This window comes from Apus apus, chromosome 1 (assembly GCF_020740795.1).
Source record: "Apus apus isolate bApuApu2 chromosome 1, bApuApu2.pri.cur, whole genome shotgun sequence".
Classification (NCBI taxonomy): domain Eukaryota; kingdom Metazoa; phylum Chordata; class Aves; order Apodiformes; family Apodidae; genus Apus; species Apus apus.
Genome location: NC_067282.1, coordinates 9058419 through 9080994, shown reverse-complemented (window position 1 = coordinate 9080994; position 22576 = coordinate 9058419). Strand labels below are relative to the sequence as shown.

The following is a 22576-nucleotide window of genomic DNA, read 5'->3' as shown; positions in this document are numbered from 1 at the left end:
TGAGCTTAGAAGATCTGAGAACCTGCTCTTTTCAGAAGCGGATTTGGATAAAGGCACAACATTCCCTCCCATGATATAGGCAGTGACCTCCTTATCATCATAAATTTCCAATACAAAGCAGAGCTCTTCCATTTATTGTCGCTGTTATGGCGGTTTTATTAACTGTATTGTGCTTAGCATTCATATTAATCACAGAAAACAGAGACACACAGCCACTGGTATTGCTGTAATATACTCTTAAATGCCCATGTAGCAGATCATCAAATCATTAAGGTTGGAAAAGACCTTCAAGGTCATCAAGTCCAACCATCAGCCCTACACCCCCATGAACACTAAACCATCTCCCAAGGCGCCACCTCTACCTATTTTTTTAACACTTCCAGGGACCTTGCCTCCACTACCTCCCTGGGCAGCCTGTTCCAGTGCCTCACCACTCTTTCTGTGAAGAAATTTGTCCTAATATCCAGTCTGAACCTCCTCTGGCACAACTTGACCCTATTTCCTCTTGTCCTATTGCTGGTCACTAGGGAAAAGAGGCCAGAACCCCCTTCACTACATCCTCCTCTTAGGTAGTTGTAGAGTGCAGTGAGTGAGGTCTCCCCTCGTCCTCCTCTTCTGCAGGCTGTACAGCCCCAGCTCCCTCAGCCTTTCCTTGTAAGATCTGTTCTCCAGACCCTTAATCTAGTTGCCTAGTTGCCCTTCTCTGCACCCTCTCCAGCACCTCGATGTCCTTCCTGTCCTGTGATACCAAAACTGCACACAGTGGCTCCCTTTGTAGACCTTTGACCTGTTCATGTATCTAGTGTAGGTGAGACTAGCCATGCTCCAATCATACCTTTTTCTCTTAATTCATTGTAAAGATAGTCTAGATATATACATCACTACCTCAGAGGTAGGTAGTTTAGTTAATTGACAGTTAGTTGTGATTTTTCCTATGTAAATGTTCCTAATATGATTTTTCCATCTTTGGCGTGAGCACTGCATATTGTGAAAGTGGAACAGCTATCCCAGACTTCCCTAAAGAGGGGTTTTGTGATAATGCAATTGCTATCCTTGTGCTGACACATGAGTACTTAGGTCAGCACCTACTGTATTAACAATGTTTTGTTGCTTTGTGGTGGCTCGTACTGTTAATGCCATTATTTCATCATATTATGGAGTGAAACCTATGAGTGCAGACCACAGCTTAGCTAGCCTGTCAGGACTCAGACAGCCACGTTACGATGGGTGTGCAGTGGCTGATCTGTGGTAATTGTAATCATGAAGCCCTGCAGGCTGGGTTATCTCTGTGACTCAAAGCTAAGCCAGCCTGTCTTCCTCTGTGGCTGCCTGGCAGTTATTGCAGCTGAGCTGGTGGATGGCAACTTTAAACCCTACAGTAGCAGCAAAGTCCCTGCAATGGCTCATGCATGGATCAGAGCTGTGAGATCCAGGGGTTAGCTATAATAAACTGATGTTGTTACTAGCCTTCCCTCTAAACACCTGTGTTGTTCTGTTTCTCTCATATCTCTATGGTCACCTATTTCTCCTTCAGCTTTCAAAAAAATGTTGGCTTAGAATTTACAAAAGGGTTTTGTGAAAGATTTTTGTCTCAATTACTGTCTAGTTTTTCATCAGTGTTGTAATCTGTCAACTGTATGCTTCCTTTGTCCTTGCTGCTGCCTTAAGTACTACTGCTTGTTTAGTTTTATGGCTGACATTTCATCTGGCACCTCTAGAGGAAAAAAGAGAGGCCACAGGGCATGCTTCATGTCCAGCCACTTGACAGGAGTGAAAAAAGCCATGGCAGTGTATCAAGACAATGTGTTTCATTTCTAGACAAGTTTTAGGGTGTGAGACAGAAAATGGTATTGATGATGCCGAAATAACAGACTTCTGAGGCCATGCAGCATGTTTTTGTGGAAAACAAATACACAGCACTCTGAAATGTTAAGGTGACCGACATGCCTTGAGGCAATAAAACATTGCTGTTATGTTGTATTGTGTTGCTGGTACAAATTGTTGTGGGACCACGTTTAAAATATTGCTGCTGTTCTGCACTCCGCAGTAATTTTTATCTTAAAGTGACATCATCCTGCTGTGTAGTTGCATAGGATCCTAGAGACATTCTCAAGGCCTGTTCATCATTCTGAGCAACATGGTATTTATTGTGACATCACTGAAAAAAGCCTGGCTCCATCCTTGAGACACTTGCTCTTAACATATTTGTAAATATTGATGAGGTCGCCCCTCGGTCTCCTCTTCTCCAAGCTAAAGAGACCCAGCTCCCTCAGCCTTTCCTCATCAGGGAGATGTTCCACTCCCTTTATCATCTTTGTGGTTCTGTGCTGGACTCTTTCAAGCAGTTCCCTGTCCTTCTGGAACTGAGGGGCCCAGAACTGGACACCATATGCCAGATGCAGCCGCATCAAGGCAGAATAGAGGGGGAGGAGAACCTCCCTTGACCTACTAACCACACCCTTTCTAATACACCCCAGGATGCCATTGGCCTTCTTGGCTACAAGGGCACATTGCTGGCTCATGGTCACCGTCCTGTCCACCAGGACCCCCAGGTCCCTTTCTCCTATACTGCTCTCCAGCAGGTCAGCCCCCAACCTTTAGTGGTCTGTGGGGTTGTTCTTCCCCAGATGCAAGACTCTACACTTGCCCTTGTTGAATTTCATCAAGTTTCTCCCCACCCAACTCTCCAGCCTGTCCAGGTCTCTCTGAATGGCAGCACAGCCTTCTGGTGTGTCAGCCCCTCCTCCCAGTTTAGTGTCACCAGCAAACTTGCTGTGGGCACACTCTGTTCCCTCATCCAGGTCGCTGATGAAGATATTGAACAGTACCGGTCCCAGTACTGACCCCTGAGGGACTCCACTAGTCACAGACCTCCAAGTAGAGTCTGTCCCATTGAGCACAACTCTCTGACTTCTTCCTTTCAACCAGTTCATGATCCACCTCACTACCTGATCATCAAGAACACACTTCCTCAGTTAATCTACAAGGATGATGTGGCAGACAGTGTCAAATGCTTTACTGAAATCAAGATAAACCACATCTACTGCCCTACCATCATCTATCCACCTGGTTACTTTCTCATAGAAGGCTATAAGGTTGGTCAAACAAGACTTCCCCTTGGTAAAACCATGTTGACTGCTCTTAATGACCCCCTCATCTTTGATATGCCTAGAGATAGTGCCAAGAACAAGTTGTTCCATCACCTTTCCAGGGATGGAGGTGAGGCTGACTGGTCTATAGCTACCTGGGTCCTCCTTCTTGCCCTTCTTGTAGACTGGAGTGACATTTGCTGTCCTCCAGTCCTCAGGCACCTCTCCTGTTGCCCACGACTTACCAAAGATGATGGAGAGTGGCCTAGCAATGACCTCCACCAGCTCCCTCAGCACCCGCAGGTGTATTCCATCCGGATCCGTTGATTTATGGATGTCCAGACTGCTTAACTGATCCCTAACCCAATCCTCATCTACCAAATCAAACTCCTTTATCCTGACTTCTTTTGGGGTTTTAGGGATCTGGGGCTCCTGGGGAGAGTCTGCAGCAGTAAAGACAGAGGCGAAGAAGGCATTCAGTACCTGTGCCTTCTTTATATCCTCCATCACCAGGACACCCACCTCATTCAGCAGTGGGCCTGTATTGCCTCTAGTGTTAGTTTTATCTGCAATGTATTTGAAGAAGCCCTTTCTATTGTCTTTGACCTCACTAGCAAGGTTTAGTTCCAAGGAAGTGGGTATTACTCCACCATTCTATTTCTCTTTCATGATCCTGGATACTCTGTAATTATCAGCAAGCATAGGAGCTAGGAAAGAAGCAGTATTTTATTTTCAGTAACCCTGGGAAATGTTTTAGAGATATTCAAGTAGAGGATCATTCAGTCAGCATCTACTATATTCTTAGTAGATTTTGATTCATACTGGAGGAGTGTGTGAAGCAGAAGATGACAAGAAGTCACAAGGAAGACTACAAAGTCTGCCTGCAGGATGTGACAAGGTTGGCTCACAAACACTATAACTGTCACTGAGTTTCTTTAAAATAATCTAGTCACTGGTGATGAACAGTTGGTCAGCTCTTTTGCTGTTGCCTCAAACTCTGTTTGATTTGGGCCTTTTTCATTCCATAGTAACATGTATTTTGTTGCATTTAGTTATTCTGTGAGATTCCTGGCAGGGTGTAAAGGCGTTATTGACGTGGTACTGTTAGTTGTTCCAGCAAAATCAATGTGTGGTTTTGGAAGCAGAAGACAGAGATGGGATAGATGATTATTTTCCACTATTAGATTTTTTTGACTACTGATTCTTATATTGTCAGTGAATCCTACCTACATTTCTGAGGAAGATATCAGAATTGAGTGCTGAAAAGGTTTAATCATGTTTCTTTTTATATAATTTGACAATAGTAATAAAAGTAACACTGTTACTTATTGGGAGGTTAAAACACCTTAACAATATAACTAGCCAAAGTGTGCTGTAAGGAATATAAGTTTTATTCTTCATTGCCATTAATGTTCATTAATTATTATATTCATAATTGCAAACAAGCTCAATAAAAGACAGCAAAAAGACAATAAAGAAAAAGGAGAATATTTAGTTTACTGAGTCAGTGCTGAAAGCCAACTTCCTCTGATTGAAGTATTAATGCTGAAGGTGAACACGTGCATTTTTGGCTCAAGACCTCGATTGTTTTATGTTAGTTGAACTCCAGCTGACTTAGTACCAAAATCATTATACTCTGATTGAGTCAACTCTGATTTGAACAATTCATGAGTTTTACCTCTAGAGGGAAAAAAAATGTTTTTAGGTTAGAAAGATGCCTTGAAGGAAATTTTCTTTTACTCTGAAGTCCCTTTCTTATGCATCCTGTTATTTGGAAGCTTCCACATTTTTGCATATCCCAGGCTCTCTTTAATAAGGTAATGATTACAGTAAATTACAGGGCTGAATTATATAAATAATTTTTATCCTTCGATATATTATGCACAGTGTGGATGTTGCTATAGTTAAGAACTCATCCAAGAATACAAGGTTGAAGGATTTCTTGCTGTGCCTCAGATGTTTTAAGTACCCATATGAACTACAGGAATAAAGCCTGTGGAGTACATTAACATGTAGCAGCTGATGGGATCTAAATTAATGAAAAAAAGCAAAAAGAACCCTACTCCTTGCTTTGAAAATAGAGTCAAAAGATAGAAAAGTTCTAAGACATGTTATTTGAAGAGACTGCCAGGAAAATTTCAGGTTTCATATTCACTATTTGTATGCTGTGTTTGCCTATTTGAGAGTGCGAAGTTGCTGTTCTGCAGTTGCCTGTGTCTCACGGTTTTTCTGTTAATCTTTACTTAGGGAAGTTTATCTTTGCTTAGTTGTGCCATTTTTCTGTTAATCTTTGCTTAGGGTGCTTTGGGGAAGTCCTAATCTGGTAATTTCTGTGCAGAGGTACACAGCTGCTTCAAGCAATGAATAGACAAAGTCTGGCTGGACTTCCTGGTTCCTTTGTGTGAGAACCTTTAACAAGCTCAGGTGTGTAATGGTTTCTAGAGAAGGGGAAGAGTTCACATCAAAACTGATTCCTGTGAGAAAAAAAAAACAAAACAAAACAACAACATGTGTGACAGCCACAAGAGGTTTACTTCTTGTTTTAAAAACACAAAGCAAAGCAAACTTCAGAACTTGCACTGAGAGCACCGTGTTGTGACAATGAGCCAACAGCAGGTTTCCACAACTTGCTAAAATAAGTATTTTGGTATCTGCTATGAACAGAATAGAAAAAAAAAAATCATTAAAAATGTTTATGGCTATGCATTTTATATGCACTTAAACCACACACAAAACTACATGCTAATCCTAGCTCTCTACTGGGCTGTGAACCACATCCCAAAGAAGTAGATACCTCAGTGCAGAAAACAGATGTGTGGGCAAGTTCCTAATGGGAATGGAGTCAGACTGCCAGTGCTATCTGTTTTTTAATCTAAAGACATGTTTGTGTGAGTGTCAGCCCACTAAATTAATTTGTAATTTAAACCCTTTTTTTTTTTTTTTGTTTTAATTGGGCTTTGAAGTTTCAAAAGGTGGTGTGACAGAAATGCCTTAAATAGTAAAGTTTAAGATGCTGCAAGGTAAATTAATTGCTCTTGTGTCTGAAGTTTGAGTGAAATTCGAAATGGCAGTTGCTACATGCTGAACTTGGCATTTCTTAATGAGACAAATGACTCAGTTATCTCAGTATTAAGTAAAGCACTTGTGAGAAGAGACTGCAGGAGGAAATTCATAGGCTGGCAATCACTTTCCAAGATGTGAATGGGTTTGCATTCCGATTCCCACTGTGGCACATGGAGCAGTGTGTCTGGCAGCAATAAACAGTTCCTTGGTATGAAGTGCAGCAGCTGATGGGCAGGGTGCAGCATGGCTTTTGTTTCACTGACTTTATAACCGACGTATCAGCAGCTCAGGCATGTTCTTGGTTTTCCTCTTTTTTCTTCTTTATTTAAAGTGTTTTTTGCTCAGAACGGGGATAAAGTGACAGAGCTTGTTTCAAAAAGGCTATTGTGGTACTTTTTATTTATATAGTTTGTGACATTTTTAGCAGATTAGACTGAAGTGCATTACAATGAAATAATATTCCATGTAGGGAGAGGTAGTATGTTTTATTAGATCAGCTGAAAGAACCAGAAAAAACAGGTTGCTTTCAGGCATGCAGTGCCTGAAAGCAGGTTTGACAATGAGGCAGCAAAGTCAAAGCAAAGAGCAGGGAATGAAATAATACTCCTGGTTAGTTTTTAAAGCAATTTTTCCCTTGAGAAATATAAGCAATACAATTGCCTGGTAAATGAATAGGAGATGCCTCCCCCCTTTTCCTTAAAAAAATATTAAAAGTAGGTTTACCTTTTCTATGAGAAATGTTATTTGTTTCTGAAAAAATTCATATGGTCAAACATACTGTCTGAAAGCCAAAAATACCACTTGTAAATGCTCTCCCCACTGCCTCTTAGGATTTTATGTCTCCAGCTTTCTTTATCTTCCCTTGGCTGGGTTCCCAGTTTAGGGTATATTTGCTGTAATACACCATGATCTCCTCTCCTGGAGAGAGAAAGCACTTGCACCATGGCAGATGCAGTCTGGCTGGCAAGTCTAACTGGGAAAAGAGACGGGCACATGAGAGAACTCCACTAGGATTTGCGTGATGTGCTGCATTTATATATATATATCCACACACATCCCTAAACTTTCAGCATTTGGGTGTTTTGGTTTGGTTTTGGTTTTGGTTTGGTTTTTTACTTTTTTTTTTTTTTTTTCCTCTTAAAATCTCAATATCCCATCTAAATGACATTTTGATTGAAAATGTTTGACCATCTATAGAGAGTAAGATTTGGAGAATGCTTTACACAAAGCACAAAAAGTTCTTAATAATTTCAAGGTACCCTGTTCTGTATGTAGAAGCTGGTAAATAGTGGGTGACTGCTAAGCTTTGTGACTTATGTGGAATCATAAAATTTTGTTATACTGTATAGTAAATATCATGATAATGAGTAAGGGATCCAATAGATCCAAATAGACCCATTTGTGTATTTATGTGTGTTGGATAAGGGAGGACTCAGTTACTGAGTGCTGTTGACACATTTTTAAGTGTTGGAGGGGAATTTTGAAGGAGAGGAAGAGTTTCAGAGATTATTGGTTATTTTGAGTTTTGCTGAAATGGCTTCTGTGATGCTTTTACTGTACTGTCAATGATAACCAGCACACTGAGAAGCCTCCTCATCTTATGTGAAACAGAAATAAATCAGTGGGCAGTTTGTGCTCTTCAGTGGGATAAGCAGTTTGAAGGACTATCTCTTCCCATAAATTTAACATATTCCTTTATTCATTAAGGACACGGTAAGTGCCATTTCCTCAAGGAAAATGCCACAGACACCCACGCACATTTTCAAAGATGAAGCTGTGATGCTTTGCTGTGCTTTGCCAAGTGGCTGGTGCCAGCCTGACAGCAGAGGGCTTTCCCTCAAGGATTTCACTTCCACTGTGTTAGCCGAGTGTGTCTTGAGCTTAGCTGTGACTGGTTTGAAAAACACAAAACTTATAATTAAAGAAAGACATTTTTATAATTTCTGTTATTTGATGATTGCATTTTTTAATGAGTTGAGGGGATTATGCTAATTGTGCCCCATTATTAACAAGCATGCCAAGTGAAATTTTCTGTTTAGTTTCCAAGTAAAGCAGCATTTAATTAATCAAAAAATTAGTTTAGAAATAACACTCTGCACACTTAACACGTATGTACCAGAATGTCCCATTTCTGCATGAAGAGGTTTTTTTATGGTTTCTGTGCCATTTTGTATTGCTGAATTTGTGGCGATACATTGATGCACATTGCTATATGCCAGGTCCTGACTGGTAACTAAAAGAATCAAATGATAGGTACCTAACTACCGTTTATAACTATAGTTATAAGAATTTGCAAAATCACCTTTTCAGAAAAGTATATTCCAAACCATTTCCTTATGATGATGTGAGGAACAGTGTCATCTAAATCAGATTAAACTACTTGGTTCTTTGTTCTAGAAAATAATTAACAATGTATTTTCAAGCTTTTCTATTAAAGGCCAGAAATACTTTTTCTGTTTACTTGAATAGTAGCAGACTTTCTTTCATATGAAAAAAGTGTGTCTATTTGTTGTTTCATTACATTCATAACATCATGATACTTGAAAGATGGAGACAACAATCTGGTAGAAAATCCCTCAGCATATTTTAAGGACAGTCTACACAAAAGCTAGTGCTAATTCAGCAGAAATACATATTTTTAAGAAAATATTAAGAAAGAGTAGGAGAAAACTACCCATAATAGATTATATATAGTAGTTTATATTCAGAGAGTTGGCTGGCTTAAGTTCTCAAGAATTACTTATCTAATTCACTTGTAAATGGAAATAACAGAATTGCTCACAGCAGGGTGAAATTAAACCAGATTTTTGATACATTTCTTGATACACTTGTGTACATTACAGTTGATCACCTATCTAAAAAAAGAGACAAAACCAGTATCTAATGGCTCATTTCATTTGTCTGTCATTCAAATTATTTCCTGCTAAGGTTTTGATATTGCCCATTGAGAGAGATTATAAGAAATGGAGCCTCAGATGTGATTAGATCTTTGGAAAAATTAGGCATTTCTTCCCAGTGGATTATCCCCAGCTGACTAGCAAAATTTATATAGAGAATAGGATCCAGCTGAGCTCTGATCACTTTATCCCATGTTGTGTTTCAGTTCAACTAGTGCTAGGAGTGCTTTTACAGAAGAACTTGTATGTGTTCTCTGAAAGACAAGCAGCTGATAACACAGGAGAAATATTTGTTTAATATAAGTGGAGTCCCTTAAAACCTTATTTATTCTTTTGTTTCTTGTCTGGAGCCTTGTTACTGTTACTTCTAGCATTTTGGTTTAGCTAGGCGGTTGGCTGGACAATTTCCCCCCAGGGTCTATGTCAAGCTCTTTGGTTTGAGCACTGTCTTTGAGTGTTCAGAGTACTTCAACTTTTCCTCTGGCCCTCAGCACAGACCCTGAGAATCATTTAGCGCCTTCAGTGTAGTTACTCACATAGCTTAGCTGTGATGAAGTTATGTTTAATGACCTTACTAACGTCAGTTAAGCCTCGGTGATTAGTAACAACCTTCACAGCTGCACTTGGAGGGAAGAAGGCTGGAGAATCTCACCCTGCCTTATAGTAGAGGGCAGGGAGGAAGGGGGCATTAACAAGGAAACTCTCATTCTCTTTTGCAAACTCTTTACTTTGGCATTTTCCCTTCCCCTCACATCCCTGCCTCAATACCAGAAGCCAATGTCTAATTTGCCCAGCCTGTGACACGGCAGATTCTTGACTGCATGGCCATCAGCTGTGGAGACAAGTGCTTTCTAACCTGCTGTGTCCCTCTCCTCAAGCAGACATGGGTTTGCAGTTTTATCCAAAGGTCTCAATCAATGCAAACAGCACAAAATAATGATTTTTCTATTTATTTATTTATTTTTCCCATAAGCAGACCTGCTGATTATGTTTGTTAGTGAAATTTAGAGTGACTTGTAAGAAAGGAATTGGCACAAAGATCTGGGATGTCCTTAGCTGTGATGTGTCTATGGTGGCATACTTTACTAGGCCAAAATTTCTTAGCACTTCCCTCCTGTTGTGTGGTAATAGAGTAGAAGTGCTTTGTACAAGACAGACCTGTTCTGTGTTTTGGGTATGTAAAAAACATTTTGTGCCTCACCTACCTCAACAACAGTGGCTGAAGATAAAATATAATCTTATCAGCCTTAAGTCATCCCTTATGTTGCACAGGAAAAGGCTCATTAGGTCTTGAATCCAAATCTTATGGTATGCAATTGGTCCCTCCAAAATCTTTTGTCCTATCTACTTATGTCTGGGAGGGATTAAAGCAGAAGGAGCCAGGCTTTTCTCAGTGGTGCCCAGTGACAGAACAAGAGGCACTAGGCACAAATTGAAATACAGTAATTTCTTTTTAAATTTAAGAAAAGGTTTTTTCATTGTGAGGGTGGTCAAGCACAGGAGCAGGTTCCTCAGAGAGGTTGTGGAGTCTCCATCCTTGGTGATACTCAAAACTGAACTTAACATGGTTGTGAGCAACCTGCTCTTGCTGACCCTGCTTACAGCAGGGGTTTGGGCTAGATGATCTCCAGAGATCTCTTCTACCCTCAACTATTCTGTGATTCTGTGAAGTATTACACAGCAATTTATGTGCATATCTGAGTGTAATAATGAAGCTGTGTCTATTAGTAAGAGAGTGAAAAGATCCTATGCTTGCAGTCTAAACTAAGACCAAATATGAATAGTCAAAAGCCAAAGAATGAGTTCCCTGTGACCGGTGGCACTTTTGTTATGATACAAAATTTTAGCCTTGGAGGGGTTAATTCCATTATTTAGTAACTGTCATTTAAATATGTTTAATGAAAAGTTCTTGTAGCTTGTTCAAATGTATAAAATATGTTGCACTTGCAAACGTATTTATAGATCTGGCTAAAAATACCAGTGCATGTATGCATATGGGTATGTACTGATGTTTGATATATTTGGTGACAAACTAATGCACATGGTTGGAGATTATGTGACTGTGACAGCCCAAGAATAACACTTTGGAGTCATGATAATTATTTCCATGAAGACATCAGCTCAAAAGAGAAAAAATATTAGAAGAGCAGAGAATAAAGCACAGGAGATCACTGAGCAGCTGTGGTACTCCCAGGACTTGAATCCCGTGTGCAGGTGTATTTCTCATTTCTCAGACAGGAGACTGGATGGGGCTCAGGAGGGAATGACTAAGATGGTCAAAAGCATGGATAGGCTTCCAAACCCGAGACAACCGAGTATGCAGGGACTCTTTAGCCCGTAAAAGAGATAATTTAGGGGAGTATAGAATATTCGACACAAATCGTGCGTAACACTGGGAGTGGATAGGGCCTTGTTGTTTCTTCCAGTATCAGAACTTTTGGCTATCAAATACAGTCAGTAAGACACTAATTCAGAGCAAGCATAAGATAATGGCTCTTTATGTAGTGGGTGAGAGACACATGGAACTCCTTGTCCAGCCGATGTGGGATAGATTAGGAGGTTTACATGGGGGACTCAGCAAGTACTTTTAAGAGAAGTCAAGGCTTTTCTTAATAGACAAACCACCTTAGGCTGAGGAGAACCACTGAGATAGAAATGGTTGGAGGCTGGCAAAGTGACAGCAGCAGGGTCTTTGCCCTTTGCTGATTCTTCCATAGGTGTCTGCAAGTAAAGCAAGATATTAGGGTAGGGCGGCCTTGGCTATGAATCAATACAGTGTGATGAACTATGCCTTTGCTCAGCTCTTTAGAGGCCTGTCCTCTGGAGCTTTGCAGTGCTGGATAGTATTGCAGTAATTATGCCACTGGATAGTAGCTCCATTTCAGTGTTAAAAACCCATGTAGCTTTTGAAAGGTTGGGCTTTCTCTAGTTTCTATATCAGATGACAACTTACAATGAGAATCAGCTGACTCCTCCCCTTAAATAATTTGCATCTTTTCTTTTTTGTGAATGTAAAGGAATTTTTAGATCAAGTGTCATGATCTACTTTAAAGCCAAAAAGGAATATACTGATGCCTCATAATTTCTTTTGGCATGTTGTGAAAGAGGAAAGTGCACCACTAGTGAAGAAAATGGTAGTTGAGCCTCCTTACATTGGCTTATGGGGAGTTCAAGCAGCAAAGTGCAGCCCTTTATGGCCAAAGGGAGCAACTGTAGAACGCAGTGCTAAAAAAAATCTGTGTAAGTAACATTTGCTTCAGAGCATGTATTTCCAAATATATTTTTTTAAAGTTAAAGCTACCATTTGGTGTTGTTTTGAACTCTGTTTATTGTTGCACTTTGTAAGTGTCAAGTAGTGGAATGAATTTTACTGTCATGATGGAAGAAGTCTTCAGGTATAAGAAGTACCTCTGAGAAAAAAGGTTTCTTGATCAAGACATGGATTTTAAACTCCAGCAGTCTAACTAATCTCCAGCTCTGCCAGGGAGTTGCTGTATAACCTACAGAAGGAATTCTAACTCAGCTTTGAGCATCAAGACTGCTTCACATTGTTGTTGTGTCTGCTTCTCTTCACTTGCTGTCTGGGGAACCCGAGTTTGGCAGTGTAGCTGATAGGCCTTCTGGGTCACTCACTGCTGTCTTGTCAAGTTAGATGTACAAACTGCAGTCTAAATATGGTCCTCAGCATCTCTCTCCCCTGTTTTGAAGCAGAGCGAGTGATGCTTTTTCTTTTCCCATCATCCATCTTCCAGCCTTTTAAGGTTCCTTTTAGAAGATCTGCCTTTTAGTCTCCTTCTTCATTGGCAGATATATCGGCATACACACATTAATCATGCAATATTATAGTGTAAAAGAGGGAGGTCTAGTTAAAAATAAATCTGTGCAAGCTCATTTTGACAGAGTAGGTGGGGCATTTTAGAAGTGTAAGATAGCACCTAGGGTTCCAGCAAGGAAAGGATGTCCTGGTGCCAGAATCAGGGAGGAGAATGATTTCCAGCTAGTAAACACACAGCTAGAGCTGACTGTTTTTTAGGAAGAAAATGCAGCTTAGGAGGGAAAGCAGGGTGTACAGAGCCTCTCTTCAAAGAAAGACTCTTCTGCAGGTCTAGAGTGACTGGAAGGTTCACTGCTGACTTGTGTAATGATTAGTTGATTTCCTTATATTTTTCCCTCTGCTTAAATTAACTAAAATCCTGCAACAGAAGGATGATCACTGTTCATTCACCTAGCTTAGAAAATTAAGACACCACTTGCCTTTCTGTGAAAGCTTCTCTGTTTCCCTTAAATAAATAAAACCAGCAAGGTTTTTCAAATAATTTTCAACTTTCTGGGTTTTTACTAGCTTTTAATTTTTTTAGCATCTCTGTAAATGGTGGGCTCTAATTAGTCTTAGAATCACAGAATATGCTGAGTTGGAATGGACCCATCAGGATAATTGAGTCCAACTCCTGTCTGTGTAGGGCACCCCAAGAATCACAACATGTGCCTGAGAGCATCATCCAAATGTTTCTTGAACTCAGGCAGGCTTGGTGCTGTGATCACTTCCGTAGGGAACTTGTACCAGTGTTCAACCATCCTCTGGGTGAAAAGCTTTTCCTGATACCTAACCTAAACCTCCCCTGATCCAGCTTTCTAGTCTTTCAGATGACTGATCAGGAAGGAAGGAAATGGTGGTGAAAAAAAAGGAGAATTAAACTCGGTGAGGCTTTAGGGACTGAGAATCATAGAAGTTCAAGCTGGTCAAAAAGCCTGTCTCTTTGTATCAGCAAAATATGCATGTTTCAGGGGAATTCCAAAGCTTATGATGTAATAATTTTGGAACTTTTAGCTCACCGACATTACCTCATTATTATTTTATTTTCTCCCCTCTTAATCTGATGGAGGAAGTTTGTAGCACTGACTCTTCAAGAAGAGAGAAGTGATGTTTCCTAAACTTCTGAAATACTGGACATTAATAAGCAACAGTTCAAACTAAAATATTTGGAACTTTCAGTTTTATGCCATCTTGTCACTGGTAATAGTTTTATTGCCCTTAACTGGCAAAGACTTCTTCCTAAATGCCTCTTCTCTTTTACAAGGCACTGAGGAAACTACTTATGACAGCATTTCCAAATTTACAGAGCTTGAAAACAAGTCAGATTACTGGGTCTCAAATCCTCCAAAATGCAGTTGGCAGTTTAAGAAGGCTGACTTAATTTTTTTGGTTATTTTTAAATAATTACAAGGTGCTATTCATGGCACAGAAGGTGTTCCAGACCACTCTGCATTTTGCATAAAACTAGGCAGATTTTTTTAGTTTGAAATTCCAAGGCTTGCAAGTGTCCATGTGGGGAAAGGTTTGTCTTTCCATGAATGTAGAAGTGCTACAGGTAATTATAGAAACATTACTGCAAAATATCCAAATGTGGGAGTGTTGCTATTGGTAGACCTTTTGGTAGAAAGGTAGGCTTATGGACCACAATGTTCTGTACTTTATAATTCATAAAGCTATTCTGTTCTCCCATTGTCTGGTTGCTTTCTAATCACGTTTCTGTATTTTCATAAGAACTTTGATTTAAAAAAACCTGTAAGACTGATGTAAAAACCTTAACCCATAAAAAAAAAATACCATCAGTTTTACAGTGTTCTTAATTGAGTTGATTGCATGCAATTCAACCTGAGTTTTTAGAGGTCAAAATCAGTCTGAAGCTCCTGAATACAAGGTGGTTGGGATAAACAGAACAGTAATATCTTAGACTTCAGTTTTATGCTGCTGTGGCCTCATAACTACAGACCCATTAAACTCTGAAAGAGCAAAAATTTGATTTTTCAAGAACCTTGGAATTCAGTGCAGCGAGTTTGCTGGTATTTTCTGTGAAGTATTTTGTAGCAAGAGGGAGCAAGGAAAGAAGAACCACAAGACCTAACTTTAAAAGTCAAACCTGACACACTGCAGTGTGTAACTTCTGGCATAATCTTCCAAAGTTCTAAAGCAGTAAAAATCCAGGGATGTGACAGCATCAAAAAAAAAAGAGCAGTGCTCCCTGTGCCATACTGTCTCTGTCTGCAGAATGGGAATAATACTTTGTCTTAATTCACAGTGACTTTCTATACAAATTATCTTTCTTTGTTTTGGGAGCCCGATATTAAAATATAATAAAATTTCCCTTTGGTCTCTTTTTCCACCTTTCTAAATAGTGCATCCTTGAAAAGTAAACCAGTTTGAATGGGCTTCAGGCTGTACTCCCGTTCTTGCTCACATTTTTCTGACATTACTGTTTGTTCACCATACTGAGCACAGCCTCTGCTGCTTGAGAACAACAATGGTGTGCATCTAAATATTTTAAAGGGAAAATTTCCCTTGAAAGCATCATTCTATCCTTGTAAATTGGGAACTGGTTTGTTGTAACAGGTATTCTAAAGATGTTAGGGGAGGGTTTATACTGAGATTCCAGTAGCTGACTTGTGAATATGTTGAGCTTAACTAGTGCAAATTGAATGGATATAACATGGGACAGAGAAATAAATGCAGATTTTCAGAAGGAAGCCTTTTCAGACTTGGTTAAGTAAATGTTATTCATGTTATGTTAACAAAACAGACCAGCACCTAGCCGGAAATCATCCCATTTTAGGTATTAAACTGTAGGAAGTGACAGAAAAGACTCATTTTTGGGAATTGTCTCTCTAAAATGATCCAAATAATCATAAGAGTGTCAGTGACTTGCTTTTGTTCTGTTGATTCACTAGTGATTGCAAATCAAAATTATTTTTAAAAGCTCTAATTATTAGTTCCATCAGTTCTCAAGTCTTCTGTTTGTTGTTGTAGCATGGGTAAGAAAATGTTAGTTTTTTTAAAAACTTTCCCCCTTGCAAGGTTATCATTGTGATTTTTTTTCTTGCAAATTGAAAAGCCTTCTCTTGCCAAGCGTAAGGCTTCTGTTACTCACTTTTGTAACAATACCAAAATTACATGTCCTGTCAGTGTCTGCCAAAACTCTTGTCACCTCCCTCATCACCTTGCTGGATAGTTATTAAAAGCAATAGTGTCATTTGAACCCCTTTGATTTTTGTACTGTGCACACGTGTGGGTAATATGAGAACAGCACAGACCTGAAGGTGAAGCATGTACATAATGGCCCTATGGGACAAATTGATCCTAAAGGCTTCTGTTCAGTGTGCCATTTCTCTTTAGAGGATTTGCAGGATGTGGAGGCTACATATGCTGGAGGAAGCTGTAAGATGTATTTGAGATGAGGTGCAGTGCTACCATATAGCTTAAGTGTTGCCATGGAAAAGTGAGTAAAGTCATACAGTAAAAAGAAAATACATCTGCCTGGGAAATTTGCCATAGTGTGGGGAAAAAAATAAAAGCTGACTTTAACTAAAACAAGATCCAGTAATGAAGCTGTTTAGGCCAATTGCAGATGCCATAACTTGGCTGCTTTCACTCCAGTACTGGCCAGCCCTGTCACATTACAATTCAAAATATTTTCAAGATCATGGCTTGTTTACTTAAGTCTGGGAATGCAGCCAGGTGGACTGGATCAATGGGAAAGGGCAGCAGTGTAAGAAAAAGAGTCACAGAGTAGGGGATAGAGGTGGAATATGCCTGTCTGCCTGGGTGCCATCCATCTCAGGCAGAACAGTGGAGTGGAACAGAGCTGTGCCCTCCCGAGGAGGTGTTTTCCTTCTCAGACGGTCCTAAGACCTTCGCAAGGTCTTCCAAACCAGTCTCACTCACTTGCGTACAATGTGGTGTGTCCCGACCCAAGTAGGGCAACCCAGGGTGATTCAGATCATACCCCCTTGCTTTCTAAACTCCTCACAGAGGAGCCCAGGTGTGGCTGCATCCAACCTCTGTCTCAGACCTGGCCCTTCCAGGGAGAGGGATTAAAATGTCACAGTTTGAGGAAATGCTCGACCATCCAATGCCCCTTGATCAGATTAAGGTGAAATGACACTCATGGTCTGTGTTTGAATATTAAGTTTATTGAAAGCTATAGAAGGAGTACAGATACTTCAATTATTATCTTAGGCTACACGATCATAAAGGCTGACAATTAGATCACATGAGTACAATACCTATATGTTTAAGCTGCACAACCTGAGAAAAAATCATGGTTAGGCTTTGTGTTACTTAATGATGTTAGAAAGGAAGAGAGAGAGAGAGAGAGTAGGAGAAGAAAAGTTTATGGAGAGATAACAGAAAATCACCAGTCCTGGATCCAGCGTTGGGTCAGCCAACGGGGGAGAGTTGGTGTCAGTGAGGCTCCCCAGGCCCACCATTGCAGCCCCCTGTTTTATAGCCAGTTTCCTTGTTTCACAAGGATGAGCAAACATGTTTGAGCCATAAGCCTGAGCAGCTGGAGAGGACCTGCCCCCTCCATCCTTCCATCCTTATCTCAATCCCTGTACATGCAGCCTCAGGCCATATGCAGCCATCAGTGCAGTCTCCATCCTCCCAGGCAGGCCTTTTGGGATGTAAACGAGACTTTGTTTAGGGGTTACAGTGGGGGTTTTGACACCAATTCCAGCAAGTATAGGTCCTGAGGGCTGGTCCCTCACAATGGTGTTGCACAGTATTGAACTGAAGAAAAGCATGTCTCTCCATGCTTTGCATGGTTGTTGCACCTGGTTATAGACCCTAATAAACAAATAAATAAATCAGACCCCCCAAAGATGAATCCTTAATTATGGTGACTCGCACCATGTTCTGGAGGTCAAAATTCTCAAGTCATGGAAGGAAATGCTATCGTTCCATGTTTGCCATTGAAAACTTCTTCTCATTCCTCCACCAGACACACATAAAAGTTTTTGGTGTTCAGATAAAGCCTTTATATAAAGGTTCTCAGTTGCTTGAGTTATTTTGGGAGATTTCCAAAGTGAGGTTGCAAGTTAAGGTGCTCTCTCTGATGCATATACAGTTGGATATTTTGCATGACTGAAAGCTTCCTGAAGCCTTTCCTTTCTTGTCCAGTGGCTTTTGAAGATCGTATTGTATCATCTTTAAAGGTGACAGGGCATGCTCACTCACAGCACATTGCCAGGTACCAGAGGACTGAGAAAAAAGCAAACCTCTGAATCTTCCTAAACATGCAACAAGAGGTCAAAAAGTAGATTTAATGGCAAGCCTTTTGTCAAGACAGTGAGCAGGCTGTACCCTTAAAGATGCTCATTAAATTTAATCTCCATCTTTACAGCATTTCATTTATTGTTGTTGGCCACTTCCAGTATCTGTCCTGGCTAGGTACAAGGAAAGCTAAATTACATTTTGAAGCTGTGGTAATAATTTTGGAGGTGCAAGTGCTTATTTCTTTAAAAATTTAATCTGGAGAATTATAGAAATAAAGATAATAAGTATCAGCCCTTTTTTGGTCACTGGCAGATCCTGATATCTTCTCTGAGAAGTTTGCAATACATCGTAGCCAGCTGATGAAAGACTAGTTCAGGCTATCTGATACAACTGACCTTTAAAACTGAGCCCTTAACAAGAGAGTTTTTCTTCTGAATTTATTATGCTTTCTTCAAGGTATTATAACTTTATGAAGTACAGGTTGAGTTTTCTGCTACAAGGCAGAACTGTATGCAAATTAACAGACTGAATTTGGAGCTGGGAGATCCAGATTTTTTCTCTTCTGATTTTCTGTCCCTTGATCTCCTTCTCTGTAAACCCAGTTTTAGAGGATATTTTGAAATGCACAGGGGTATGAGGGGAGGAAGGACTACACTCATCCACAGGTTCAGAAGAACTAATGAAAGAGATAGCTAGTGTAGAGAAACCCATAGTACAGCTACTACCCACAACACAGGCTACAAACTGTGGTTTTGCAAAGGAAGTATAAAACCTGTAGCTGAAGAATTCAAGCCACAGTTTGAAGGTATTGCAGGAAGTGTAGGAGATGTGAAGGTGGGAAGGGCATCACCAGTGACCAAGGTTTCTGTCCCACTGGAGGGCTGGTTAAATAAAATTTGCAGGTGATGAAAGGAAAGAAGGTAATGGGGGCATGTCTTGTGCTATGGAGAGCTATGGGGTGTGCTAAGAGGATTTGGCTTTGGTAGAAAATTCCTTTCTATCCCTAAATCCTAGGTATGCAATGGATTTTGAGCAGGTTGCCATCTTCCAGGAACTGAGAAATTGATAATGATAGAAGCTCCTACAGATCCTGCTTACATATTGTGTCTAACCATGTCTAGAGTAAGGCATCAGAGAAAGGCAGCTACACAAGCCACAACCACCCCTTCACTTGGTGGTCTGTGAAGTTAAGTTATAAAATCCTTACCTACAGCAAATGATCCAATAATGCAGTTTTAAAATATCTAGTAGCAAATAAAAGGCAATCCAGTCTTCCAACTGTTCTTAAAAATACCAGAATTTGATGGGAAGAAAAAAAAACACATTTAAAAATATTGATTAAAGGGTTAACAGGAAACAGTGTTTTCTAGTCTTAGCAGCAGTTCTGTATGAATATGTAGATTGTATTCCTTCTATACTTAGCTTTGTCCTCTGGTAAATATTGCTGGAGAAAAGAATTCACTGATGTTACTGATTGCTTACTTGTGGCCTGAACTTATACTGCAGAGTCACAGTCTGGGTTTGTGGTTTTTTTTCTTCTTTTTTTTTCTTTTTTTCTTTGTCCTGACAGAAAGATTTCGGGATTTACTGCTTCTACATTCAAATCAAGATACAGAGATTCTGCCCATCTTTCAGCAGAGGCGCTATCCCAAGTAAGTAAGATCATCTTCTTGGGAGAAGTAAAACCCTTATCTATTTGCAGTGAGGCAGAGTGAAGCATTTCTAGCACTGTACATGCTTTTGGTGCGAAGTCCTAAGGCAGAGCTGTCAGGGAGCCACACTTGCACTGGGTTTTGCAGTCTGTCAGCAGTGTCAGGGAGAAGCAGAGGAGCTTTGCAGGCATTGTCAGCGGGGAGGTGGTGACAGAGTGTGGACCTTAAGTTGCCTGGATCAGTGTCTGGTGGAGCTTTGTTTCACTTGACATTGTTGACATAGGCAGGTGTTTTGTCAGGCTAATCCCAACTGTTTTCTTGTGGAATTATCATAGAATCATAGAACTACATCATTTGTGGTGACAGATTCCATTGGATTTTAACAGGGTCCCCTCTGGAAGTCTACATGCACTAGAACACATTTTTTTTCTGCCATTTTTAGGGATATATGTACAGGCAAACTAAAAAAAAAAATAGTGTTTTGTGTTAAGGAGGTCTTGCATGTGTTCAGTATTCTGGGCAAAACTATTTCCTCTCCCAAGTGACATACCTGAATGAAGCAATAAATGCTCCTTATTTAATACTGGTTAAAAGAAACAGTCACTTTCAGCTAAACCTTGAAAAGAGGCAGTGAAGGGGAAAGAAGAAAAGCAAAGAGTCGTTGCATAAACCATGACCAGAGTGAGAAATGAGAGAGGCCTACTGCAGGATGGGTGGAGGGAAGAGAAGGAAGAAAGAATGTCTGGAGCCAATCCAGCAATGATGATGGAAATAAGCAAAGTTGTTTATTTCAGTTACTATTGTTAGCAGGTTCCTGAAATACATAAGAAGCCAGTGGAGCCAAGTGTTAGATATGGCTCTTAAAATCCAATATTTTTATTATTTTTTTTTAAAGCAGGCAACAAATAGAAGGGCTGACTGCTGAAAACCAGTCCACTTCCTCACTGTGAATACTTGAAAATAAAAGCACTCAAGGGCAAACTCCTGATGGTGAAATTTTACATTGATGTCAAGGGAGACAGGTTTTTATCTCCCTGAATTTACTGTTTGCATTATTCACTGTTTTACTGGCATATTATGGAGGTACAATGTATGAGACTGCGGGAGACACCTTATGTTGATGGACTGGTCTATTTGTTTCACTAGGATTCCCATTAATTAATACCTTTGTCCTCACCCTTTGGAGTCCTTGAACAGTTCCTTTTCCATGGTAGTAGAATGCTTGGCTTGGCTTAGATGTTTTCACTTATGGTATGGATACTGTCAAGACTGGTCTGAGAAACAAGTTTATTGTCCTTCCTCAAAGAACAGACTTATTGCTATATAAATCATTCCAAAGTCTCACTTTCTGTTTTTACATTCAATTTAGTACTAGTATTCTTGGCAAATACAATCTACTCACAATGGTAGACATGGTCGTATTCATGGCTGAATGAGTACCTGTTGTCTGCTGTTCAGTGAAAACTTTGTAGGTAATATAAATAGCTTGTAGTGTGGAGCTCTATTGCTATTTGAAGTTAGAGTGGCCTCGTATCACAAAATGATAGATCTTTTCAGCCACATTACTTGGTAAGATTAACTGATCCCTCTAATATGTAAAATCAGCCAAACTTTGTCACATGACTGAAAGAGAAGCTTGCATGTGTTCTTAAAAGGTTTCTGTTTATAGAATCATTATTGGTGTGAATTTGGGCTTGTTACAGAAATTCATCATTTATTAGAGCTTAGAGAGATGGTTTAGTGGTGGGCTTGGCAGTGTTAGGTTAACAGTTGGACTCGGTGATCTTAAAGGTCTTTTCCAACCTAAATGATTTTATGATTCCATGATTTAGAAACTGGGTGAAGACTACTGACATGTCCTAATTTCCCTAGGGGTGGTGCTTCAAGTTAAATACTTGTGCTCAGCAAGGTAGAAAACCTGTTCATCTTTATAATATTTTTTATCTTATTCCCATGTCAGTTTTTTTCACTTCCCTAGGCTCATTTTCATTGAAAGGTCAGTTAACAGAAATTAAGATAACAAACAGTCAGTTCTCATAAATCAATGTCCCTTCATTGACTTCAGCTGAGCAGTGTCTGGTTGTACTACAGAGGGGTCTGAGCTTTAAGGTCATTTTAATGAGGTGTTGTCATGGGGCACAAGCTGGAATTTGTAATGCTCAAGGAAATCCTAGAAGAATGGAAAGTTAAAAATAGAAAAAAATTAGTAATGACTTAGCTGCGTAGCTTGACTGAGCAGGGCTTAGAAGGCAGGAAGGACAGAAGTCTTTATGTATTTCAAAGATACATATCCAAAGAAAGGAGATTGGAAAGGTAGATGTTCAACATCTCTCAGGATATTTAGAGTCATAGTAATAAATATAAAAGGCTAAATGAGCAAACTATAATCCATCCATTTTTTGAATTTTGAAACCTTGATGTTCTGGCTGGAGTTATGTTCTTACACAAATTGTTCTGTTAAGACCTGAACACCTTCCCATGGAACAGCAGGCTGATTTTGAGTAAGTGCTTGTTCTCAGAGAAGATGTCTGAGCTCTGGAATGGCTGGAAGAAATTTTCTAGAATATGCATGCGCATTGTTCAGGATTTGCTGGGCTAAATGTGTCAGAGAAACATGTTTTTTTATTCCTGGCTGATGAAGAGACAAATGCAGGATCTTTTCATGGTCCTTTGGTTGACCTGACTTTATTCTGCTGGTTTTGCCTTAGCCAAGGAGCAAATACATACTCTAACACAAAGAGGAGTTTATAGAGACACCTGAGCTTACAAAGATTCAGGCTTGTACAACCACACAGCACATCACAAGTGCTTGCCTTGACTTAT

General features: G+C 39.9%; 1 protein-coding gene across 3 annotated transcripts in view; it reads left to right on the top strand.

Annotated features, from left to right (window-relative positions):
* The window catches only part of NOX4 (NADPH oxidase 4), a 117861-nt gene that overhangs the window by 50947 nt on the left and 44338 nt on the right, over positions 1 to 22576 (top strand). For all 3 annotated transcript variants that reach the window (XR_007889618.1, XM_051620763.1, XM_051620778.1), the window contains one exon: positions 19672 to 19753. Coding sequence is in view for 2 of the 3 variants with exons in the window: in XM_051620763.1 (XP_051476723.1) it covers positions 19672 to 19753 (82 nt within the window). In the remaining variant the exon portion in view is untranslated. The remainder of the gene's footprint in view (positions 1 to 19671; positions 19754 to 22576) is intronic.